Source organism: Lactuca sativa, chromosome 9 (assembly GCF_002870075.4).
Source record: "Lactuca sativa cultivar Salinas chromosome 9, Lsat_Salinas_v11, whole genome shotgun sequence".
Taxonomy (NCBI): Eukaryota; Viridiplantae; Streptophyta; class Magnoliopsida; order Asterales; family Asteraceae; genus Lactuca; species Lactuca sativa.
In genome coordinates this window covers 125,632,805-125,655,888 of record NC_056631.2, presented here as the reverse complement: position 1 = coordinate 125,655,888, position 23,084 = coordinate 125,632,805, and the positions used below count along the sequence as shown (strand labels likewise).

Sequence of the window (23,084 nt, the reverse complement as noted above, 5' to 3'; positions counted from 1 at the left end):
TCGGCGAGTCCAAGGAATGGACTCGGCGAGTCCGCGCTGTTTAATGAAACCCTAATTTCCCGATCCTGAGCCCTATTTAAAGGACCTTATGGCCCTTCATTGCGGCTACCTTCGACCTTGAGAGCACCAGAGCAGCTGAGAGTTCTTGTGAGTGAGATAAGAGGCCATTATTCATCATTTTTGTGTGTATTTGCAAGAAAGGAAGAGGAAGGCCAAACTAGGAGAGTTGGGGAGCTTGGATCTACTCCCATTTCGGCAGAAGAAGTTATTTGAGGTAACATTTAGAGCTTATTCTCGTGTTTTTCTTGATATGGTCAAATCTAGGGTTTCTTCATGCCTTGTTTGCCTTGTATTTGGAGTGTGAGAGGTCCCATGGGGATATGGTACCTAGATCTGGACCTTAGTAGGTCCAGAGAGTCCTAAATGCCATGCTCTATGCCTTTCCTTTTGAGTTGGAGACTTAGGTTAGCATTTTAGAGGTCATTTCATCAAAAGAAGCCTTGTAGGCGTTGCATGGTAGCCAAGATTGTGACTTTACGTGATGAATGTACTTGGGAGGGCCAGATCTATGAGTTGTTGGAGCGCAACTGACCTCAGAAGCGAGATTGAGTTGATGCATGGCATGGACTCGCCGAGTCTGAAGAACAGACTCGGCGAGTAGCATGAAGATTGTCCTTAACCACTCAGCGAGTGGTCATGCCGAGTTTAGTGGTTGACTCAGTGAGTCAGGGAGAGTTAAGAGGGTAGACAGATGGACTGAGTCGAGCTGGAACTCGCCGAGTTGATCTTGAGACTCGGCGAGTTGAGTCGTGGTGGCCCCGCAATTCATGCCAGGTGGAACTCGTCGAGTCAGGGAAGTACTCGACGTGTCAAAAGAGGATCCTAAGGAGTTAGTGAACACGTATAGACTTGCCGAGTCGCTCTAGTGCACTCGCCGAGTCCGGTCAAAGTTGACCGTTGACCAGAGTTGACCAGTGCCGACTTGATAGGGGTAGTCAACCTTAGTTGAGAAAGTGTTAATTAGAGATATATTGTGTTATAGGAGGAGTATAGATCGGAGGATCGAGCACGAGTGATTTCCGGGATTTGCGAGTTATCGAGATACGCGAGGTGAGTCTTCTCACTATACTTTACCTTGAGTAGGTAATCAGAGTTATGTGACAGAGTATTTGTATGCTATATGTATGTTATGTGTTGTACCGCATTATTTCTATGTGATTTATGCTGTGCATGTTTATAGAGTTGGAACCGGAAGGTTCCCAGAGTTAGAACCAGTAGGTTCACAGAGTAGGGTCTACGGACCCACAGAGTTATAGCCTCGAGTGGCTAATATGTGTTATGTGTGGTATTTTGGGGAACTCACTAAGCTTTGTGCTTACAGTGTTAGTGTTGCTTGTTTCAGGTACTAGTGATGACCGTGGGAAGGCGCCGACTTGATCTGTACACACGCATGGGATTTTTATGATATGTGATCTTGGGATTTTTGTATGATATGGATTGGAGTCTTAAGACATTGATGTTTTTATGAAAATTAAATGAAAATGTTTTTATATTATGCGAAAAATTATTTTGAAATTCACAGTGTTACATTATAGTTATACAAAGCTCTGTTTTTAAAGTATAAGCATAACTTAGTAAATAAATGAGTCTTTTCAGTGACAGTACAGTTAGAACATTAGTAAACTATTATAGGAATAGTTTAGGAGAATGCTATTCATTACTTCTAGAACAATGAAGCACACAAAGAGTCAGTTCAGTTCACGAGTCTATACAAATACAATACGCTTACATGGAATACATTTACATAAATACCATATCAATACACGATAACAGAACAGAACATAATAAGGTGCTATAGCATGGAACAAGTTCAGGATCTAACTATACCAATGAATCACTTCTGCATTAGTGATAGTTATATTGGGTATACATGATCATAGTAATGTGGATGTTCGCGGCTTGTACTCATGCAGGGGTCGTGTGTAGTTCCTAGAATCTCTTGACAAGGGAGTGTCTAGCATAGGATCTAGCCATCATATTATGCCTTAACCCTCAATTAAGGCACAATAGTACTAAAAGTTGTCACTTATTACAAATACTACTGGGGCATCTCGTTAATCATAATAGTATCTTGGTCGATTTGGTCAAGATTGAGGCACTAATATAGTGAGAGATCCCTAAGACTTCGTCTGGGATTAAGAGTTTTTTGGGTTTGGATGGTTATTATAGGAGGTTTATTCAGTATTTTTTCAAGATAGAATTGTCCTTGATTCTTTTGACGAAGAATAGTGTTGCTTTTAGATGGGGAGAGGAGCAATATGTAGCTTTTGAGATTTTGAGATAAAAGTTACGTGAGGCACCAGTTTTGACTCTATCTGAGGACATGGAGGATACAGTAGTTTATATTGATGTTGTAACACTCTACATTTTCAAATATATATATTTTTTTCATTTTTAAAACCACATAAAACACAATCTCACATTTCTCAAAAACCCAAATGTATAAATTGTTCAAAACACAAGAACACAAAATGTTTGATAATATCTCAGAATCCTCAAAACATAATCTCTAGCTGGTGTGTACAATCATGACGGCGCCTTCCCGGGATCCTAAGATGTACCTAAAACACATTTTACACAAACAATGTAAGCATGAAGCTTAGTGAGTTCCTCAAAATACAACATACACAAATAATAAGCCTCTCATGGCTATAGCTCAGCATGGACCCCTCCGGTCATGCGTCTCGGTGAGGACCCTCCAGTCTCACGGCTCGGTATGGACCCTCCGATCATGTGTCTTAGTGAAGACCCTTCGGTTTCACAGCTCGGGTTGGACTCTCCAGTCCTATATCTCAATGAAGACCCTCTGGTCTCACAACTCAGTTTGGACCCTCCGGTCCTAACTTAGTAAGGCACAGAATAATATATAGCATAAATCACAAAGACAAAATGCATAATATCACATAACTCAGTATAAGCACATAAGACCCTCCAATTAATAACTCAAATAAGACCCTCCGGTCACACAGTATTACCACTCAGGTAAGTATAGTGAGAAGACTCACCTCGTATGTAAGCAAGTAGGTCTCGTACTCAACGATCGGTCTAGAATCCACCTACATATCATAATCATCTCTAATTAACACTTCATAACAACAAATCTAAAGATGTTAAGCTAACCTCTTTCCTAATTCTTGGAAAGGATGAAAGACCATTTTACCCCTTCATGGTCTACATAATCCATATCTTGACCAAACCCTAGCACAAAGATGTAACAGCCAAGATGAGAGAAGCGATTTTAGGCGATTTCCGGCGATGTTTCACGCTCGTTTACTTTCTCTCGTTCTGTCTCGGACACTGTGACAGTGGTGCAGGTGTTTCGACGATGCCTCACACGAATTCTGGCAAGGTTTCACACCACATGTCCAACGCTTGTTCTCTTTTTCTTATTCTGTCTCTGCCGACTTTGTTTTTCTCTTATTCTCCTTCTCTAGTTCAGTCTCCGGCGGTAAACGATGCAAAATGGTGGTTATCAACAGCGGTGATGGTAATGGTTAGAGGCGATCGCCAACGACGTTCTTTCCTACACCGTGGTCTCTCTTTCACTCTTTCGATATGTGTTTCTCTCATGTCTCTCTCACTGTTTGGACTCTGATGGTGGTTTGCGGTGTCCAATGAACGTTTCAGACGATTTCTGATGGTGGTTAGAAGTGACGGAGATATACCGACGGTTGTTGAGGGGGGTTGTTAATGGACATCATAATTTTTAAACTTTTTATTTAATGATTACCACTTTATATTCACTAATGTTATTTGTAAAATGTGATAGTTTTAGGATTGGATTAAAAGAATTAATGATAGCAGTTAGTTACTAGGTTTGTAATATGATTAATGTTAATAGTTTTCTTGGATTAATATATTCATATATTTTTCAATAATCCGATTTTATTGAAAATTTTAGCATTTTAACTCAACATTAATATTAAAGAGAACACACTTTTCTATATCTTAAAAATAAAATTTTATACATGTACTAGGTGTGAGACTCGTATATTATACGAGTTGATTAAAACAAAATGTTAAATAGAAACACTTAAATGAGAAATTTATCTGAATTTGAAAATTATGAGAAAAAAAAACATGCAAAAAATAAATTAATTAAAACTATGTGTTTAGTTATCAGACTCGTGTATTAAACGGATTAATTATAACAAAATTTTAAATACAAACGTTTAAATTGTAAATTTATTTGAAATTGAAATTGAAATTTAAAATTAATAGTCATTATGGTAGGTTTAATTTATGAAAACTAAATTAATGATATATTGAAAATAAAAAATAAAATAAATGATAAGTGGAAAATAAATATATCTCAAAATTATTACAAAATGACATGTGGCCAATTGAATAAGACAAAAACATGTGGCAAAAAAACATTGATTTATTATAATAGATGGGTTGTTTAAATATTAAAATTTAAATAATAAATATTTTTTTAAAATAAAATTTTAAAATAAGGAATAAATAAACATATTAATTACAATTTACTATCATATTTATTATATTTAATACTTTATATATATATATATATATATATATATATATATATATATATATATATATATATATATATATATATAACACTAGTTTATAACCTATGGAAACCACAGTTACAAAATTAATTAAATTATTTTAAATAAGTTATTAATTAAAAGATATTTTTTTTAGTTATATAAAATTATAATCGTTAATTTAAATAAATATAGAAATATTATATCATGTATAATTTGTATCAATTTTATTTTAATTTTATTCTAATGTTATTAATTTAATTTAATTAGAGTGAGAAATTTAAATTTTGAAATTTGAAATGGAGAATTAATAGATTGACAAGTGGTATACATTAATTATGAGGCCTAATATGATGACAAATGGCAAAAGATGAATAAAATATATATTAATTATGAGGTCTAATATGATGACAAATGGCAAAAGAATATTAAAACTATTCTTTTATTAGAATAACGATAGGGATATATATATATATATATATATATATATATATATATATATATATATATATATATATATATATAAGTAAAAGTATTATTTGATATTTTAATTTTAAAATTTGAAGAACTCATAAATTGACATGTGGATATTATTTATTTAAAAAGTATCATAAAATGACAAATATCAAAAATAATAAAAGATTGACAAGTGGCAAAATTATTTTTATTTATTAGGAATGATTGATTGTAAATATAAAAAAAAAAACCATACAAAAATAAATATAGTATTAAAATCTATCTTTTTTCTGAAACATCAATAAAACATGAACACTCACCTTATTAAGGATACGGATACCATTGGTTTATAAACATTTTTATTAAAATCTATCAACTTAAAATAATAATTACAAAAAACATAATTAAAAAATTAAGTGTATGAATAAGAAATCCTTTTGTCATAATCTACATAATGCTGTTAAATGTGCTAGTCTTTCTTATTTATGATCACAGATCCCATGGTATGGAGGGGTGCCACCCAGCATCTCTTCCTCTCCTTCTGCTTATCATTCTCTTTGTTTAGTTCCAACCGACAGCTTCTCTTCTCCCTCACATTCACACACACACAAACACACACACATATATATATATATATATATATATATATATATATATATATATATATATATATATATATATATATATATATATATATATATATATATAAAGAGAGAGAGAGAGAGAGAGAGAGAGAGAGAGAGAGAAAGAAAGAAAGAAGGTCAATGAGTGATGGTGCTAATCCAACTATAACTCTATAAGCAAGTGGCTGGGTGATTCTCTATCACCTCCATTAAAATGGAGGTTTGTGGTTCTTCTACAACAATGTCACCAAATAGTAGCACCTTCTATCTTTCTCCTTTAACTGTTATGCCCCTTAAATCTGATGGATCTCTTTGTATCTTGGAAGCTCTTTCTTCTACACAGTCAGAAGGTTAGTTGACTAGTTATCAGATAACACAAAATTTTGGTTCTTTAAAAACAAAGAAAACAAGAAAAGTAAAAAACAAAAAACTATTATTTAATTGTTTCTTTTGTTTTACTTAAAATGTGAAGGGATGATGCCAAATTCTTCTTTACCTAAGCTGGAAGACTTTCTTGGGGTTGCTCATGACTATGGAGGCCATGAGAGAGAAACAATGGCTCTAAGCTTAGACAGCTTGTACCCTGAATCTAGATGGTTGTATCCTGAAGGAGTTCAGTGTCAACCCAACATGTATCAGATTCATGAAGAAGAAGCAAATCTTCCAAAAAACAACTGGGTTGTTTCTCCAACACCACCACCACCGTACCCAGCAGAAACCCCTTACACTTCACTCGACAGCCATAACCACCTGCAAGTCACCACCACAACAAACACCAACCACATGATACAAGAAGGCGGCGGCGGTGATGTTCAGACACTGAGCTTGTCAATGAGCCCTGGTTCTCAGTCAAGCTGTGGAACTGTAAGAACAGATGATTGTTTGACCGTAGAAAAAAAGAAGAGAGATTCTACCAAAGTTGCTAAAAAGCAGTCTCTACATAGGAAATCACTTGACACTTTTGGTCAAAGAACTTCTCAGTTTAGAGGTGTCACCAGGTAATGCTTTTACTGTTCCACTTTTAAGTTAACGGTTTCACATGAAACTTTGTTTACTTTTGAATCATTAGGCATAGATGGACTGGAAGATATGAAGCACATTTATGGGATAGCAGTTGCCAGAAAGAAGGGCAGACCAGAAAAGGAAGACAAGGTCAACCTTCTTATTTAATTCATATTCGTTGTTCTTTATCTTGTTTTCGAGTAATAAATATTTCATATTTCCCATTATCTACTAACTAGATTCTTGGTCATGTTTAATTCTTGCTCCATCTCTCAGTTTATCTTGGTAAGTATTTTCTAATTTAAACGCTACAAATTTATTCAACTTTTAGAGTGTATATATATATTTCAGAATCATGATTTAACCGCAGGAGGTTATGATATGGAAGAGAAAGCAGCTCGATCTTACGACTTAGCTGCATTGAAGTACTGGGGTTCGTCGACTCATATTAATTTCCCTGTAAGAACATAGATTTGCAAGCGCAAATGTTTTAGACAAAATTACGAAGACTAGAAACAGTTTGCATAACTTGAGTTATTGCTGTTTAATTATAGCTTGAGAAGTACCATGAGGAGCTCGAGGAGATGAAGAGTATGAGTCGCCAAGAATTTGTAGCCCACTTACGAAGGTGAAGAACAAACACTAGCATCTTTATTATTTCAAAAAAAATTCTTCTATACTGATCATTAATTGTTGTTTACGAATTTTATAATGTTCATGATTAATTATTCCAGGAAGAGTAGTGGATTTTCTAGGGGTGCTTCTATTTATCGAGGTGTTACAAGGTTGGACAATGTTGTTCATAAATTATTATTAATACACTTTTGATACTCACATGCAATCATTTTGTTTCTCCCGATATGAACAGGCATCATCAGCATGGAAGATGGCAGGCTCGTATCGGCCGTGTTGCTGGAAACAAGGATCTTTACCTTGGTACCTTCGGTGTGTTCTTGAAACCAAAAGCTTGAACCATGTTTCTTCCTCAAAATCAATTAATCAGAAGAACAAAAATGTTGAGTAAAATCTAACATTTTAGAGTGTTATTTGATCTAAAACTTCAGGTACTCAGGAAGAGGCAGCTGAGGCATATGATGTTGCCGCAATTAAATTCAGGGGTGTTAATGCTGTAACAAACTTTAATGTTTCTCGATATGATGTTGAGGGGATTATTGCTAGCTCTACTTTACTCACGGGAGAACTAGCCAGACGAAACACCACCACCACCTTGGAGGGTGGTTTTATCCGGAACTGCCAACATGCTCAGCCAAACAACAATTATGATAATCAACAGAGTGTTTGTGATTCAATTACTCTTGAATCTCTTCATGAGAATTTAAAGAAAAATAATAACGATCCACGTGAGCTGATTAACAACGATATATCACCGAGCAACAAGATGGACATTCAGTTTTTCAATCCTTGTTCATCGAATACTAGCTTGAGCTGCTCAAGGGAAGAAAGCCCAGATGGAATAAGTGCTTCCATGACTTCTAAGGCAAATGTCAGTTCTAGGGTGTCTTCAGGACATTTCCCAGTGTTCGCTGCATGGACTGATGCTTAAAAGAGTTAAATTTTTGCATGAAAAAGAGAAATCAAGAAACAAGAAGTTGTAGCAATTAGGTTAATCTAATTAAGTCGTATTTTTATTGTTGTGGTGATTAATCAATTTAAGGTGCTAATGGAAGATAAAGGTGGGGGCAAGTTCTTTGCTTGTGTAGCACAGAGAGAACCTATTTTCTAAAACTCCAAATTCAAGGTGAACTTAATTTAGGCCTGCGTCAATCTTTTTGAATACTTTTTAAAAGGGTAATCATGATTATATTCTTGATGAGTGACAGTATGAAAGAAGTTGCGAACCATAAAATGATTAATATATAGAAAAGATTAAACCATAATTAGCTAATGGTTAAGAAGAGAGGATTACATACCAATAATTAGCTACAAATTTGTCTAAAAATTCAAACCCCGTTTTATATGATCAACCACAAAAGCTTTTGTCTCTTATTTTTTTCTAGACGACGTCTCTCTCTCTCTCCTCTCTCTCTCTCTCTCTCTCTCTCCTCTCTCTCTCTCTCTCTCTCTCCTCTCTCTCTCTCTCTCTCTCTCTCTCTCTCTCTTCTCTCTCTCTCTCTCTCTCTCTCTCCTCTCTCTCTCTCTCTCTCTCTCTCTCTATATATATATATATATATATATATATATATATATATAAATATATATATATATATATAATATATATATATATAAAGAGAGAGAGGAATGATCATTTGAGAACTTGTATATTCCCACGAACCTAAGAACCAAACAAGAGCCATTAGATCAAAATAATAGAAAATCAAGATAATTTATGGCATTTTTGTAAAATAACACCGGGTACAATTCATCTCTCTCTCTCTCTCTCTCTCTCTCTCTCTCTCTCTCTCTCTCTCTCTCTCTCTCTCTCTCTCACATCCCGCCTACGGCCATCTCACCTCCTACCATCCATATTCGATAATCTTTAGATTGTCGACGACATTTGGTTTAACCAAATACATGTTTCCGGTGAGTATGATGCCTATAATCGACGGAGATTGGCCGACAATTACATATATAGTGAAGTAGAATTGATTATCAATGGTGTGCACATTCAAATCGGAAAAAGAGGCATCCGAATTAGGGAATCACTTATCAGTGGAGATACATCATTGAAAATCAATGTAAGTTTTGATTTTTGAGCTATTTTATTGAATCGAACACACACACACACAACCAATCTTCCATCCGACCCTCAAGCTTCATCCAAGCAATCGTTCACTTTCTCTTGCATATCAAAGCATTTCGTAATCGTTGCGTTATTTAATGTCTCTCCTTTTATGTTTGAAATAACTTCCCTTCTAAGAAGAATTCATCTCTAGAGATTCGATTTTGTGTCTCGTAAAACGCTATTATTTGTAAATTTGCAATTAGATTGTTTTTAATGTTTACAAAGAATCGAAGTAGGTTAGCAATATGCGTGCATATCTTCATCAGTAGCTCGATTTGTGTGATTGTTTTGACTGTGGATTCAAATATGTCTAGGTTGGTTGAAATTGCCTACAACAAAAGTGTTGGAAAGAGTGTCAAATGTCATTAACTATTGATAATATTTCTAATAATAACAGGGTCCTTTTCGGTTGCCTTTCAAGACTCAAATTGAGTAGAATAAATAAAGGAGAAATTGGTTTATTAATTATTATGGTTGATAATTAATTAGAAACTAATTGGAAATATATTTTGGGAATTAATTAACAGTTTAAAGGTTGAATATTCATTAATCAATAGCTGGTAAATCATGAATGCTCTAGAATCCTTATGGAATTAGGATTGGATGAAAATCACTACATCCTACATGGGAAAAGGAGTAAATTTAGTTGTTGGCCTCCTATCCCACATGAGAAGGAGTACAAACTCATGAAGACATCCAAGGCTATAAATAGGTTCTTAGGGATTTCATTTATCCTTGCATCTTGACTTGAAATTTTGCCAACCCTTCTTCTCCCCCCCCCCCCCCCTCCCCTCTTAGGGGCGATTTTTAAGCCTCTTAGGGTTTGTGAAATTAACCCTTATCCTATTTATTTTTATTCCACTCTTTGGTGTTATTGAGTGTGATACCATTAGAGGGATTCTGGTTTGGGTCCTCTTATTCAAGCAACTTCATGGAGGACCAATATTTCAAGCATGGAGATCAATGGCTACATAAGAGGTATGTTTTTCTTCTTTGTATTTTTGTTTCCCAGGGTAGATGTAATTAGCATGAAACCATAGATCCAAAGGTTGCATGTACACTTAGGTATATCATAGTCTTGTTTTTCTGCTACATTGTTTATAGTGTATTTGATGCGTGGAAACCCCAACAGTGGTATCAGAGACACTGGTTCATGATTATATTCACCCTAGATCCATATTTTCTGAAATTACTTGTTTGAAATTGAATGAAAGAAGGAAGATTGAGAATTTTGTAATTGATAAAACCTACAATCGCAGCTCATGACGTGAGCTAGGCATATTAGGGTTTCCATAATTTTTCTAATTTTTCAAATTTGAAGTTTTATTAAGTAAGCCCCCAATCTGCTTGTGTATCAACCAGATCCGTTTGATGGTGCAGAATCCCAATCAAACGGATGATGTCAGATCAAAATAGAAGAGAATAATAATAATAATAATATGAATCTTGTATGATTTGATTAGAATGAAGTTCCTTACACAAGATTCACACACTTACACTTACTTATGCTCTTTTCTCTCTCTCTCTCTCTCTCTCTCTCTTGGCTGTGAACTCTCTTCTCTTCATCAACCCCTCCTCACCCACCTAACACCTATTTATACTTGGGGAATATGGGTCGTAAATGGGTTTACGACCCTAAACCTATTTATGGCCGTAAACACTTTTCGGCCCTAGAAGGAAAATTACAATTGCCTAGAAAAGCAAAGTATAAATCATATTTTTGACCCAACAATCTCCCCCGTGGTTTATAGCTTTCTTTTCTAATTGACCCAACAAGCTCCCCCTAAAAAGTAGTTGGCTTTTCTTGTCAATCTTCACGTGGATTGGCTCCAGCATTAATTTTCGATATCTTCATGACTTCAAGATAAACATATGAATCTTCAATAAATAACTTCAACTTGAGCAGTTGGGCTTATCTTCAGAATTTGACATTAAACGCACGTTGGGTGAGGAGGCTTCTTGAAAAGATTCTTGAAAGATAGCGCTTTCAGGTTGAGAATCTTCAGAGAGAATAGAGAGATCAAATATTCTGGATCACTTCAGCAGGTACATGATAGTAGCAGACTGATTGAGGAGGCTTCAATGCAATCCGTCACATAATCTTCAAGAACAACTTCACCTTGCTTCTGGGGTTGAAAGATTGAATGTTGAAAAAATAATCTACATTTCTTGCTCCTTCGAATGAGAATTCTTCGATGATTATGGACGAAGCTTTGGCTTAGAAATTTTCGATTCAGTCTCCATGAGTCTCATCTACATCTGAATTCACTTTTCAAGACAAAACAAAATTTGATATAAACACAAAACTAAAAACAAAGTTAGCACACAATATTTTTGGATTTTTTATATTTTCTGAAAAAAAAAAAAACAGAAACAAAAATATTTTTGGATTTTAGATTTTTCTGAACAAGAAATAAAACAGAAATAACACTTTTTTTGGATTTTTAATTTTCAGATTTTTTTTAATTCTCCTCTTAATTTGTGCATAGAGGAAAACTATGAACAAATTTAACAAAAAACAAAATATATTTGGGATCAAAGTTGTGAGACAGTCTTAACCTTGTTTATCAATACCTTCACCTTCATGAATAGATCTGGTCAATTTCCGGGATTGTGGTCCACTTAAACACGAAGAATATTGACAGACTTTTCTAAATAAACCATTTAGCTGACGACGACCACGGGTATTATTGTCCACTTAAATTAAACAGCGAGATCTACATACAACCTCTAAATGGTTCGATTTTAGGTGCACTAGAACGTGTTCCCCACTTCCCAGTATACCCTGGTTATCAAGAACTTCCTAAGGACTCCTTACTTTAGGTGAGTAAATAATTATTAAGGAGGAAGACAGATTTAGAGATAGATGCATATGTTGTGTCCCAGGTCGGATCTTTTTCAATCATGCCGAGGGGACAACATATGACTAACAGAGATAGAGGGATTAAGAGGTAGAATGTTGCATATGCTGTGTCTGGGGTCGGATCTTCTGATCACGCAGAGGGGACAACATATGGCTAGCAGATAGAAAGAATTTCATAGATAAGGAGGTGCGTAGAATTAGAGTTGCATATGTTGCAATCCAGGTCGGATCTCTTCCAATCACGTAGAGGAAGCAACATATGACTAACAGATAGAAAGCAAGAAAATAATTTCCTACAGACCTACTTTATCAGAACCCCCAGTCGCCCTATCATAACCAGAATTAAGGACATAAGTCCGTACATTAGGGAAAAGTTAAGCCACAGTTCTAGATGCATATTAATTTAATGTATCCCATGGGTTCCCATGTTTATATCACTGCTCAATCTACCCGAGCTTCATATGGTCAATCCAAACAATCCTATCTAAATCCACACTATCAACTCCTTTGTGCCTACCAGCACATTGAACATAGAGTCTAGAAAATTCAAATCCAGTCCTTTACACATGTTTTTGACTGCCCGTTATCACTTTCTTGATATCAATTCTCAGACAATACCTACTACAGAAAAACTATAAGAAAGAAAGTAATTGTCTTCAAAACAAATCAGTGTAAGATAAGCTCAGGAGTATAGAGAAGAAAACTCAAACCGTAAGTCACCGATTGAATTTGCAGCCAGACGGTCTAAGAACAGCACGCATAATCTCATAACAGATAAGAAAATTCTTCATGTCATTAAGCACTAACCCCATGTGTGATCCTTTTTTCTTCATTTCCCGCAAAGGACACATACTCTCAAACAAAGTTATGAGTGTTGTACAGTTGAGAGATGTCCCCTATCATGTTCCTGGAACAGCCACTATCAACAAACCGAAGCCTGATGATATGCCTCCATAGCTGTTCCGACACAGAGTGGGATCAATTGGACTTTGCAACCCAGTCCATTATGAAACTGGGTTGACCTTTGCCATCTATACAATGAACTTTCTCCCACGACATATCTTGCTTATCACAAACATAAGATGTAGAAACGTTAGAGTCATTAGGTGATTTGGGAGATTGAACCTTTGGTACCCATCTATAGTTGGGTTTAACCCATTTCTTTTTCCATCTGATGGATGTCACGGCACTTGATTTTGAACTTGTAGTCGGCTTCCAAGATGACTTTGACTTGACTGATCTTGATTTCGCTGAAGCATCTCTTTGATTGGACTTCTTGGCCGGCGTACCCTTCTTGTTGTTGGGAGTTGATTTCTTGGCCTTGGAAGTTGAACTCTTGCCTTTGTGGCATTCCATTCACCATTGTTTGAACGTGGCCTCGAAGGGTTTCTTTTGGAAAATCTCCCTCTTGGCACGTTCTGCCAACCTTGTACGTAGTAGGGAACGTATGCGCGATTAGGACAATTTCTAGCAATGTGTCCACGTGTTCCACAGTGAAAGCAAGTCCTTTTATTCATTGGGAAGTTGTTTGTTCCTGCCCCTGGTGGCGTACCCTTGCCTCGCTTCTGGTTGTTCCCACATGCACACTTGCAACAGGCACTCTGCTTAGCTTGAATTGGTGGCCTGTGTTTACCAACAACAGGTTGATTAGTAGCAAATGAGTTCGAAGCAACAGATTTAGAGTTCAGGGAAACATTGGTTTGTTCAATAGTGTTCTCCTTGTTCTCATCTTCCGCTACTTTACCTGCACAAGAAGTAGAAACATCAGTATTCTTCACCCCAATACCCTCAGTTAGCCCTGATTGTTCAGTCTTAACTGAAGCTGGAGCTGGTTCAGGGAGTGGGCCAAACTGAGCAAGTGTCTCTTCCCCGTTGGTCTCAAGGGGTGGGTTATAGTTGTCATTGAAGGGAGGTGGTACATTGTGATACCCTAACCTCTTAATTTGATTATCTGAGAATGTTAATTGTTTTTCAATCATCGATGCAACTACCTCACTTGACACATCAAATTTTTAAAGTTGAATTCAACATCTTTATATTGTCACACCCCCAAACCTGAACGGCGGAAACATTCGGGGGTGGAGGCGTCATGTACAATATCATAACAAATGAATAGTAAAGAAAGTACACACAACCATCATATAGATAATTGAAAAGTTTACATGATTGTAGTATTACATGTTTGCAAAATTCAATTACAATATGATGTCCAAAAGAATAAATTAACGCCAGAGCGTAAGTCTTCAAAAGCTATTCCTAACCTGGTTTAGCGATTCCCTAAGAATACAAGTTATTTCAAAGAAAAAGTGTCAACATTTAAGTTGGTGAGTTCATAAGTTGTTAGTTGTGTAAATGAATGTCATTTGAAAAGTCCGCATTTGTTTTCAGAAAATCCGATATTTTCTTAAGAATCATGTTGTGAATCGTTATTGTACAAAATGAATGTCTTTGAACCAGGAAAATCCTATATTTTCCTAAAAGTGAGGTGTAGTCTTATATGAACCAAGACCATGAATGTAAGTAAATATTCCATACTTATAATGAATGTGTATAGTTTTATCATTTAATAAAACTATAAGAAGCTTGTAATGATACGTAAAAGCAACTGTAATATTACTTATCTCGTAAAGATGAATACCATAATAGTTGTCTATCCTGTGTGTTTTCATAACCATACTGAGATAAATTTTCCTGTAACGACGTTCTTCAGGCGTCGTGTGACAACCCGACATTTCGAGACAATATAATGTAACACCAATCAAATTTAGGTCAAAATTTAACTCTCCTAAAATCTTATTTGGGTTAAATAAAGTAGTAGTAATCGTATCAAGGTTTTCGTGCATATAAAGAACCCTAAAATCCGAGTTATAACGAAGAAGTTGTGACCAACCGAAGATTCTCGGCAAAACCAGGCAACACCGATTAAGCGAAACACGCAAAGTTTAAATACAATAAATTTTAGCCTTAGGTATTAAACGGAAGTTGTAGATTACGTTAAACCGTGATCATGCATAAAAAGAACGCCCAAAACGGACATTGTATGAAGAAGTTACAAATTTTCTAAGTTTCGTCACAGCGGTAGACAACTAAAAACTCGAAATAAAGATCGAGTGGCTTTTAGCCGACACAACTTAAATGAGAGTTGAAGGTCTCCACAATAGGAGTAAGATGATAAAAAGACAAACGAAAACAGACGTCGGATAAAGAAGTTATGAATTTTTAACGGACTTCAGTAGTCCCAGCCTATTAAAAACATAGTATTAAAAATAAATTCAAAACTAGCCGACGGAGTCTAAATGAAAGTTGTAGAGCATAGTCTCACCTACGCGTGGATAGAAAGAACGCAAAAAACAAAGCCCGTACGCGAAAGTTACGGAATTTAGAAGATTGAAGCCGGAATTACGCCCAACGTAATTCAAGAGTACGCCCAGCGTACTCAAGTGCAGGGTCGAGTCCCATCGGCTGCAAGCTCTACGCCTAGCTAGACCCAAGTCGTAAGCCATGATGCAAAGTTACACCCAACGTAACCGAAGTACGCCCAACGTACTCCGGTGGTACGCCCAGCGTACTCACGCCTTCAACCCTATAAATAGAGGGCATGAACTCCAGATTTTGGCACACTTTTCTCAAACTCTCACTCACTTTCACACACTTGTAAGCACCAGAGGCCATCCCGACACCCTCGGTTCCACACCCGAGCCCCCGACGAAGGTTCTACGCTACCGAGATCCCCGAGAAGCTCGAAGATGCAGCTTTCCGCAGTTGAAGTTCTGCTCGACGCTAGTCTCATTCTCTTCAAACCGAACAAGTGAGTTCATACCCCTATAAACTACATTTTCAAATATGTTATCAATGCATTTTTTATACGCTTTTAAAGGGGGGGGGGGGAATACAAGTAAACACACGGTTATCATCGTGTGTAACCTAAAGCTTCACTATATACTCTTTTTATCAAGTAAATCATATGTGATTCATAACTACTACATGGAAACTTTCGTATGCAAAATATATCACGATAACATCTTGTCATTTGAAATTAAATATGTTTTTGTACATTTACAAATCAAACACTTTATTTATACTTTGAGTTTATGTGTTCATTTATGTCACTACAAAAGTTACACTTTACATAACAAGTGAGCATTTCACTAGGGTTTACTATAAACACGAAACAAAATTTTGGAAAAACTATAATAGGTATAGTTTACGATAAACATTTTTACATGTTAAAAAAAACTCTTTATGAAATTGTCTTACATACTATATGTTTCCTTTCAAACGCTGTTAGAATCGTGTTTCAAACAAAGGTCTTCTTATACTTAAAATTTTTCTTATCAAACAAACTACTTTCGAATCGTTTTATAAACTGACATCAAGTCATCATTTCTTATTTATTAAACTTTTCAAAGGTTTTACAAAACTTCTTTTATATTTTTATTGTCAAATGCATGCCTATATATGTGTAGTTATATATCATGTATACATATATAGACATAAAAGTTTCCATCAGTTGGTTCAGTACCTTTGGGTAGCAAAGGCATATTTCGGTTATACACGTACAATACTAGAAACTATAATAGGTATAGTTAGGAGATACTACTTACCATTCCAAGTACATGGAATCACACAAGAGTCAGTTTATTCATGAGTCTATACAAATACATTACATACTATATGAAGAGATACGATTACATACAATTACAAGGCATACAAATTTTAAGACATACAATTACAAGAGATACGATTACATAAGATAGTGTACTGGATATTCAAGAAATTTTACGTACTACAAGTACCATATCAAAGAGATATTATCATATACAAGAACAAATGGACATTTTCATGCGTAAATCTGTTTTATACTAGGTTTTATGAGACATTTCACGTAATTTCGAGTATGCATTATTAAGTCCTGTATTATATACCATAATCCCTTGTAGGGGGAGCGTGATACTTGTGTACAGATCTATACGGGATTGACAATCCCACACCTAAGCTGTTAGCTACAGCTAGGCCGGCAGGCTTGGGGTGACAAACGTCATAACATTCCAACGCCTGAAGAACGTTGTTACAAGCAGTCTGGGTCATTAGCATGGTTATAAAACTCACATGGAGTATTAAAAACACGTTGATTTACGGGGTTATCAAATACCTTAGCAATTTTATACGTACACAAATCTACTATTTTAGGCATGAAAAACACCATGGTAGTTCATTTTTGGGACTTTTAAACTACCACCCACTTATGGGCAAATATTGGATTTCTGAAAGCAAACATTCAAAACAGTCGGGTCTTGGTAGAAGGCTACTTTTTATACTAGTAGAAAATATGGGATTTTCTAGGGTTTTCAAACGTTTACAATTACTTACAAACATGTTCATTGGTACAAACTTTCCTTCAAATATTTACAGGTCTTTCTTTACAGCTTTACAAATCAAAGTCACATAAATACTTATGAATTCACCAGCATTATTGCTGATACTCGCTTTCAAAATAACTTGTATTCCTAGGTCACAAATAGACAGGTATGACTACCAGGTTTTGTGAAGACGGAGCGGTCAAGACTCGTCTTTTATTTTGAATATTCATTTTGTAGAATTATACTATGAAAAGAACTCACATGTAATTAAAATTATACTATTAATGCAATGGATGATGTTGTTGCTTGTTTACTACTTTGCGTTGTTGTGATACATTACATGACGTCCTCCGCCCCAGAACGTTTCCGCGGTTCGTGGTTTTGGGGTGTGACAGATTGGTATCAGAGCATTGTTTATAGTGAATTGAGTATATCAACCCATAAAAGATATACAAACTATAAATACAATAGGGATTAAAATACTCTGATAAAGAGTATATACTTTTAAATAATAAAATATTTAAGTAAGTATACGTGCCTGCATTCATACTAAAATCAGTTTCACTAAGACAGAACAAAAGTATTACGATTGTTGGGCAGCACAATTAGACTTAGAGACATATAGTCAAAACTAGGATGATATAGCCTGATCAACTATATTATCCAAGGGTTGACTAGCATGTGCCTAAGTGTGGTTGTAAGTTGCAACAAGTCTAAAAACTTACCCACAATACCACAATGAGAACAATAGAACATAAACCTAAAATACTATAGGAGTATTTTGTGTATTACTATAAACTACTTATGTGTTAGATTCTTATACCCCAATTATCGCATAGATAACATAGCTGGACCCCATCCCCACGACGACCCGTGCTTCCCGAACAAAGGCAATGTTGGATGGTTCAGAGAAGAACCAGAGAATGATCATCCAATCCCTTTTGAATGATCACCATGCTGAAGGCCTTTTGGATGATGATAACTCCAAACTCAAGGATGAGAACCTACCCCCGGTAGCTCCCAATTCAAACCCTAACCCTCGTCCAGCTCTTCATGGCCCGACACCTCCTTGGGTAGAATGCTTGGAAACATGGAGCGAAGAGCAAGATCAACCTATGTCGTTTAAAGGAGACCGATACTGCTACAACTTAAGGGGAGCTCAGCAGACAGAGTTCTACCAATCCTGATCTGTAAAGTTGCCCGAAACGAACTTCAGGGCAGGACGACTCTCCATTGTATCAAAGAGGTTAAATACCAATGCAAGAATGCATACCATCCGCACCAATCGTCTTGAAAACACTCGTGAGAGATCTGAGAGAGACCATGAGACCCTGCTGCAAGCATTAGCTGAAGCACGAGACGAAGTCATAGAGCTACAAGTACGCCAGAGAGTGTACGAAAGACACCTGCTTGATAATGGAACGTCAATTGGCTGAACTGAGAGTTCACCAGAGGGATGACCGCCTCCAGTAAGAAATGCTTTATTTTCCTTCCTTGTGTAAAGGAATCGTTTTCCTGTATATGTCCTATGTAGCATTTTTCTATGTAACTATCTTGTATTATAAGTTAGGCCTTCATGCGGCCAAAACCTTTTTACTCTGGATATGATGTAAGACCTTCTTCAAGATCAATTTTCCCAAACTTATTACGTCATGAATATCGATATTGAAAGTCGGCTAACTTTCGTGTCACTCTTTGTTCAAAAACCCTCATCATACCTTCGTTGGAGTCTATCTGAAACATGCTTTAGTCAAGTCATTGGACTATAGTAATTTAACTCCGGAGACATGTCCAAGTCTCTTTTAGGTTGGATCATGTTATTCACCAACCAACGATACCACGGCTTGAACGACAAACGTCTTAAGACCATTGTACAAACATACTTCTACTCTGTACTAGGACTGCATCATAGGGATGTAGGTAAAACCATCATGAACATACTTCCAATCCGTACTAGGATTGCATCATAGGGATGTAGGTCAAACTTTCAAGAACATACTCTTACTCTTTACTTAAGAGATCGAAGTACATTTAGGGTCAACCAAAATCACTCACAAAATCATTATCTTTCGTGTTACAGAATCATGTCGTCATCCGGAAACAATCAGCCGAGCAACGAAACCCCTATCCTCCATATCGACGCCGCTACGTTACAAGCTGCAGTAGCAGCTGCTGTGATAACCTTCCTTACACACATCAACTCCGGCAACACAAACAAGACTGACAAAGGAGTCGAGAGTTCCGATTGCAGTACCAATCCGGGAAGTCAACAAATGATAACAGTCACGGACTTGCGAAGCCTTAAGACCGAAAAGAGGAGACGATATCGCCAAGCCAGAAGTGAGCGAAAGCGATTCCAAAGACTTGCCATGCAACAGCAGCAAGTGGCAACTCCTGCCCCTTCAGCACCAGCACGACCCATTCCTCCATTCCCTGGCATCGGGACCAACCCTACACAAAAAAGTAGTGATAAAGCCGGACTCTTTAAGAGGAAATTTTCAAAGTGGAGTAATGAAGAAGGCACCCGTGTCCACGTAACTCTGACTAAACACCTCACTCCCACCACCAATGCTAGTACTAGCCAGTCATGCCACCAATGCGGTGAGATAGGGCACATCAAGAACGATTGTCCTATAACAAAGAACTCCGGCGCAGACGGGAAAATACTAAGGATCACTGCTGTAGGGGAGACTACTCCGGACCCACATAGAAGTAATTAAGGTGTTCATTGTAACAGACTTATAAACTATTTAAAACTAGTGCAACTAGAGTCTTATCTTTTACGAGATCCCATTGGTTAAGGGACCCTCGTGCTACGTATACTAGTCTTTTGTAGTATACTTTGTTCGCAGCAGTATTCCTATAGTTACTCTAAAGTACTGTAACCCTGTTAAGAGTTGCACCGTTGTATTTTATCTGTAATGATTTGTGTTCAAATCTAATGTCGTTTACTTCTAAGTAAGTCCAACATTATCATACAACTTGAGTCAATTCAATCCGCACAATACTAGTTTCGTGCGTACTTCTCCTTCTCCAAAAACGTCCTTCTAGCGAAGCCGTCATTCCAGAACACCGAAGTACTCATGCATAGAGTACCTCATGTTTCTTATCCTTTCCTAAGAAACCTCAGCAAACCTCCCCGAAGTACCACTCGTGCAGTACGTCAAGTTCAATCCAAAGACCCACCTTTTCAATCTTAATTATATACGACTCGTATACCCGAGACTGTGATTGATGAACCAGATATGAGTTCTACTATGAACTTCAGGACGGAGACTGCCCAAGACTGTGAGTGATCGTGCTTTCGTGAGAATAAACTTAGAAATACCTATCCTTTTCCCTAATTCATGAGTAGTCATACTTTCTTTTAGATCTTCACGACAGCTAATCCACCCCAAGGTTTTGACATCATAATCAGTAGGAGTTGGTTAAGTCTACATCGAGCCGACATCAGGTGCTTTGATAAAGCAGCTCGTCCTAACCTCCCTAAACAACGCAACTCTAGTTATTTGCTGCAACGAATCAAGTACGAACCCTCTCATCATTTCGTGTATGCAAATTCAGAAGTGCTTGTGAAAGGAATGGCACACATTCCTTGCACACATCGTCGATGCGAGCCAAGGAGCAAAGGACATTCAGAACATCCCAAAAGTACGCGACTTTCCTGACACCTTTCCAGGAGAACTACCGGGATTACCACCACAGCGTCAAGTCGAATTTAGAATCGACTTAGTTCCAGGGGCTACCCCAGTAGCCAAATCACCTTATCGTCTAACTCCAACTAAGATGAAAGAACTTCCTAGCGAGCTTAACAAACTCCTCAGAAGGGGATTCTTTAGGCCAAGTTTCTCACCTTGAGGAGCACCAGACTTGTCTGTAAACAAGAAAGAGCGTTCCAAACGCTAAAGTAAGTCTGGTGCACCGCACCGAAATTATCCCTCCCAAAAAGGGATAGAAGATTTTGTGGTGTAATGCGATGCATCCAACCAAGGGCTTGGTTGTGTTCTTATGCAAGAGGAAAGGTCACTACCTATACCTCAAGACAGGTTAAGACACAGGAGGTTAACTATTCAACAAATGATCTTGAGTCAAGAGCAGCGGTAATTGCTCTAAAGATCTGGAGACACTACTTGTAGGGTACAAGGTGTACTATGTTCACAGACCACAAAAACATTCAACGCACATCTGACCAGGAAGAGTTATCACCCCAGTGAAGGCAAACAAAAGAAACAAAGTCGTTCCCCGATAGTGAAAAGTTCGCCGGAAGGCCATGCGGGGACCTGAATTCACTTAGGAACGCAAGGATCAAATGAAACTTCTATCCGTAGCGTGGTATCAATTATGCTTAAAATTTAATTTTGGGACGAAATTCCCTCTAACGGGGGGATGATGTGACAACCCGACATTTCGAGACAATATAATGTAACACCAGTCAAATTTAGGTCAAAATTTAACTCTCCTAAAATCTTATTTGGGTTAAATAAAGTAGTAGGAATCATATCAAGGTTTTCGTACATATAAAGAACCCTAAAATCCGAGTTATAACGAAGAAGTTATGACCAACCGAAGATTCTCGGCAAAACCAGGCAACACCGATTAAGCGAAAAACGCGAAGTTTCAATACAATAATTTTTAGCCTTAGGTATCTAAACGAAAGTTTTAGATTACGTTAAACCATGATCATGCATAAAAAGAAAGCCCAAAACGAACATCGTATGAAGAAGTTACAAATTTTCTAAGTTTCGTGACAGCGGTAGACAGCTAAAACCTCGAAATAAAGATCGAGCGGCTTTTAGCCGACACAACTTAAATGAGAGTTGAAGGTCTACACAATAGGAGTAAGATGATAAAAAGACAAACGAAAACAGACGTTGGATAAAGAAGTTATGAATTTTTAACGAACTTTAGCAGTTACGGCCTATTAAAAACATAGTATTAAAAATAAATTCAAAACTAGCTGACGGAGTCTAAATGAAAGTTGTAGAGCATAGTCTCACCTACGCGTGGATATAAAGAGCGCGAAAAACGGAGCCCGTACCCGAAAGTTATGGAATTTAGAAGATTGAAGCCGGAATTACGCCCAGCGTACTCAGGTGCAGGGTCGAGTCCCATCGGCTGCAAGCTCTACGCCTAGCTAGACCCGAGTCGTAAGCCATAACGCAAAGTTATGCCCAGCGTAACGCGTACGTCCAGCGTACTCCGGTGGTACGCCCAGCGTACTCACGCCTTCAACCCTATAAATAGAGGGCATGAACTCCGGATTTTGGCACACTTTTCTCAAACTCTCACTCACTTTCACACACTTTTAAGCACTAGAGGCCATCCCGACACCCTCGGTTCCACACCCGAGCCCCCGACGAAGGTTCTACGATACTGAGATCCCCGAGAAGCTTGAAGACGCAGCTTTCCGCAGTGGAAGTTCCGCTCGACGCTAGTCTCACTCTCTTCAAACCGAACAAGTGAGTT

The 23,084-nt window shown here is 37.1% G+C and overlaps 1 protein-coding gene across 1 annotated transcript; it reads left to right on the top strand.

The window, feature by feature from the left end:
* The first annotated feature begins 5,736 nt into the window (after window positions 1-5,736).
* LOC111903849 (AP2-like ethylene-responsive transcription factor AIL1) lies at window positions 5,737-8,356 on the top strand. Its single transcript, XM_052767383.1, has 8 exons — window positions 5,737-6,000; window positions 6,123-6,648; window positions 6,720-6,802; window positions 7,023-7,111; window positions 7,207-7,280; window positions 7,387-7,437; window positions 7,521-7,597; window positions 7,717-8,356. The coding sequence occupies exons 1-8, from the start codon at window positions 5,865-5,867 to the stop codon at window positions 8,214-8,216; spliced, it is 1,536 nt and encodes a 511-aa protein (XP_052623343.1). The 5' UTR covers window positions 5,737-5,864; the 3' UTR covers window positions 8,217-8,356.
* The last annotated feature ends 14,728 nt before the right edge of the window (window positions 8,357-23,084 follow it).

Excerpts from the sequence above, each read along its gene's own strand:
- LOC111903849 (XM_052767383.1), top strand. The coding sequence starts at position 5,865 with ATGGAGGTTTGTGGTTCTTCTACAACAATGTCACCAAATAGTAGCACC. Across the intron at positions 6,649-6,719 it reads CAGTTTAGAGGTGTCACCAG|GCATAGATGGACTGGAAGAT; the intron begins GTAATGCTTTTA and ends TTGAATCATTAG. Across the intron at positions 7,438-7,520 it reads ATTTATCGAGGTGTTACAAG|GCATCATCAGCATGGAAGAT; the intron begins GTTGGACAATGT and ends CGATATGAACAG.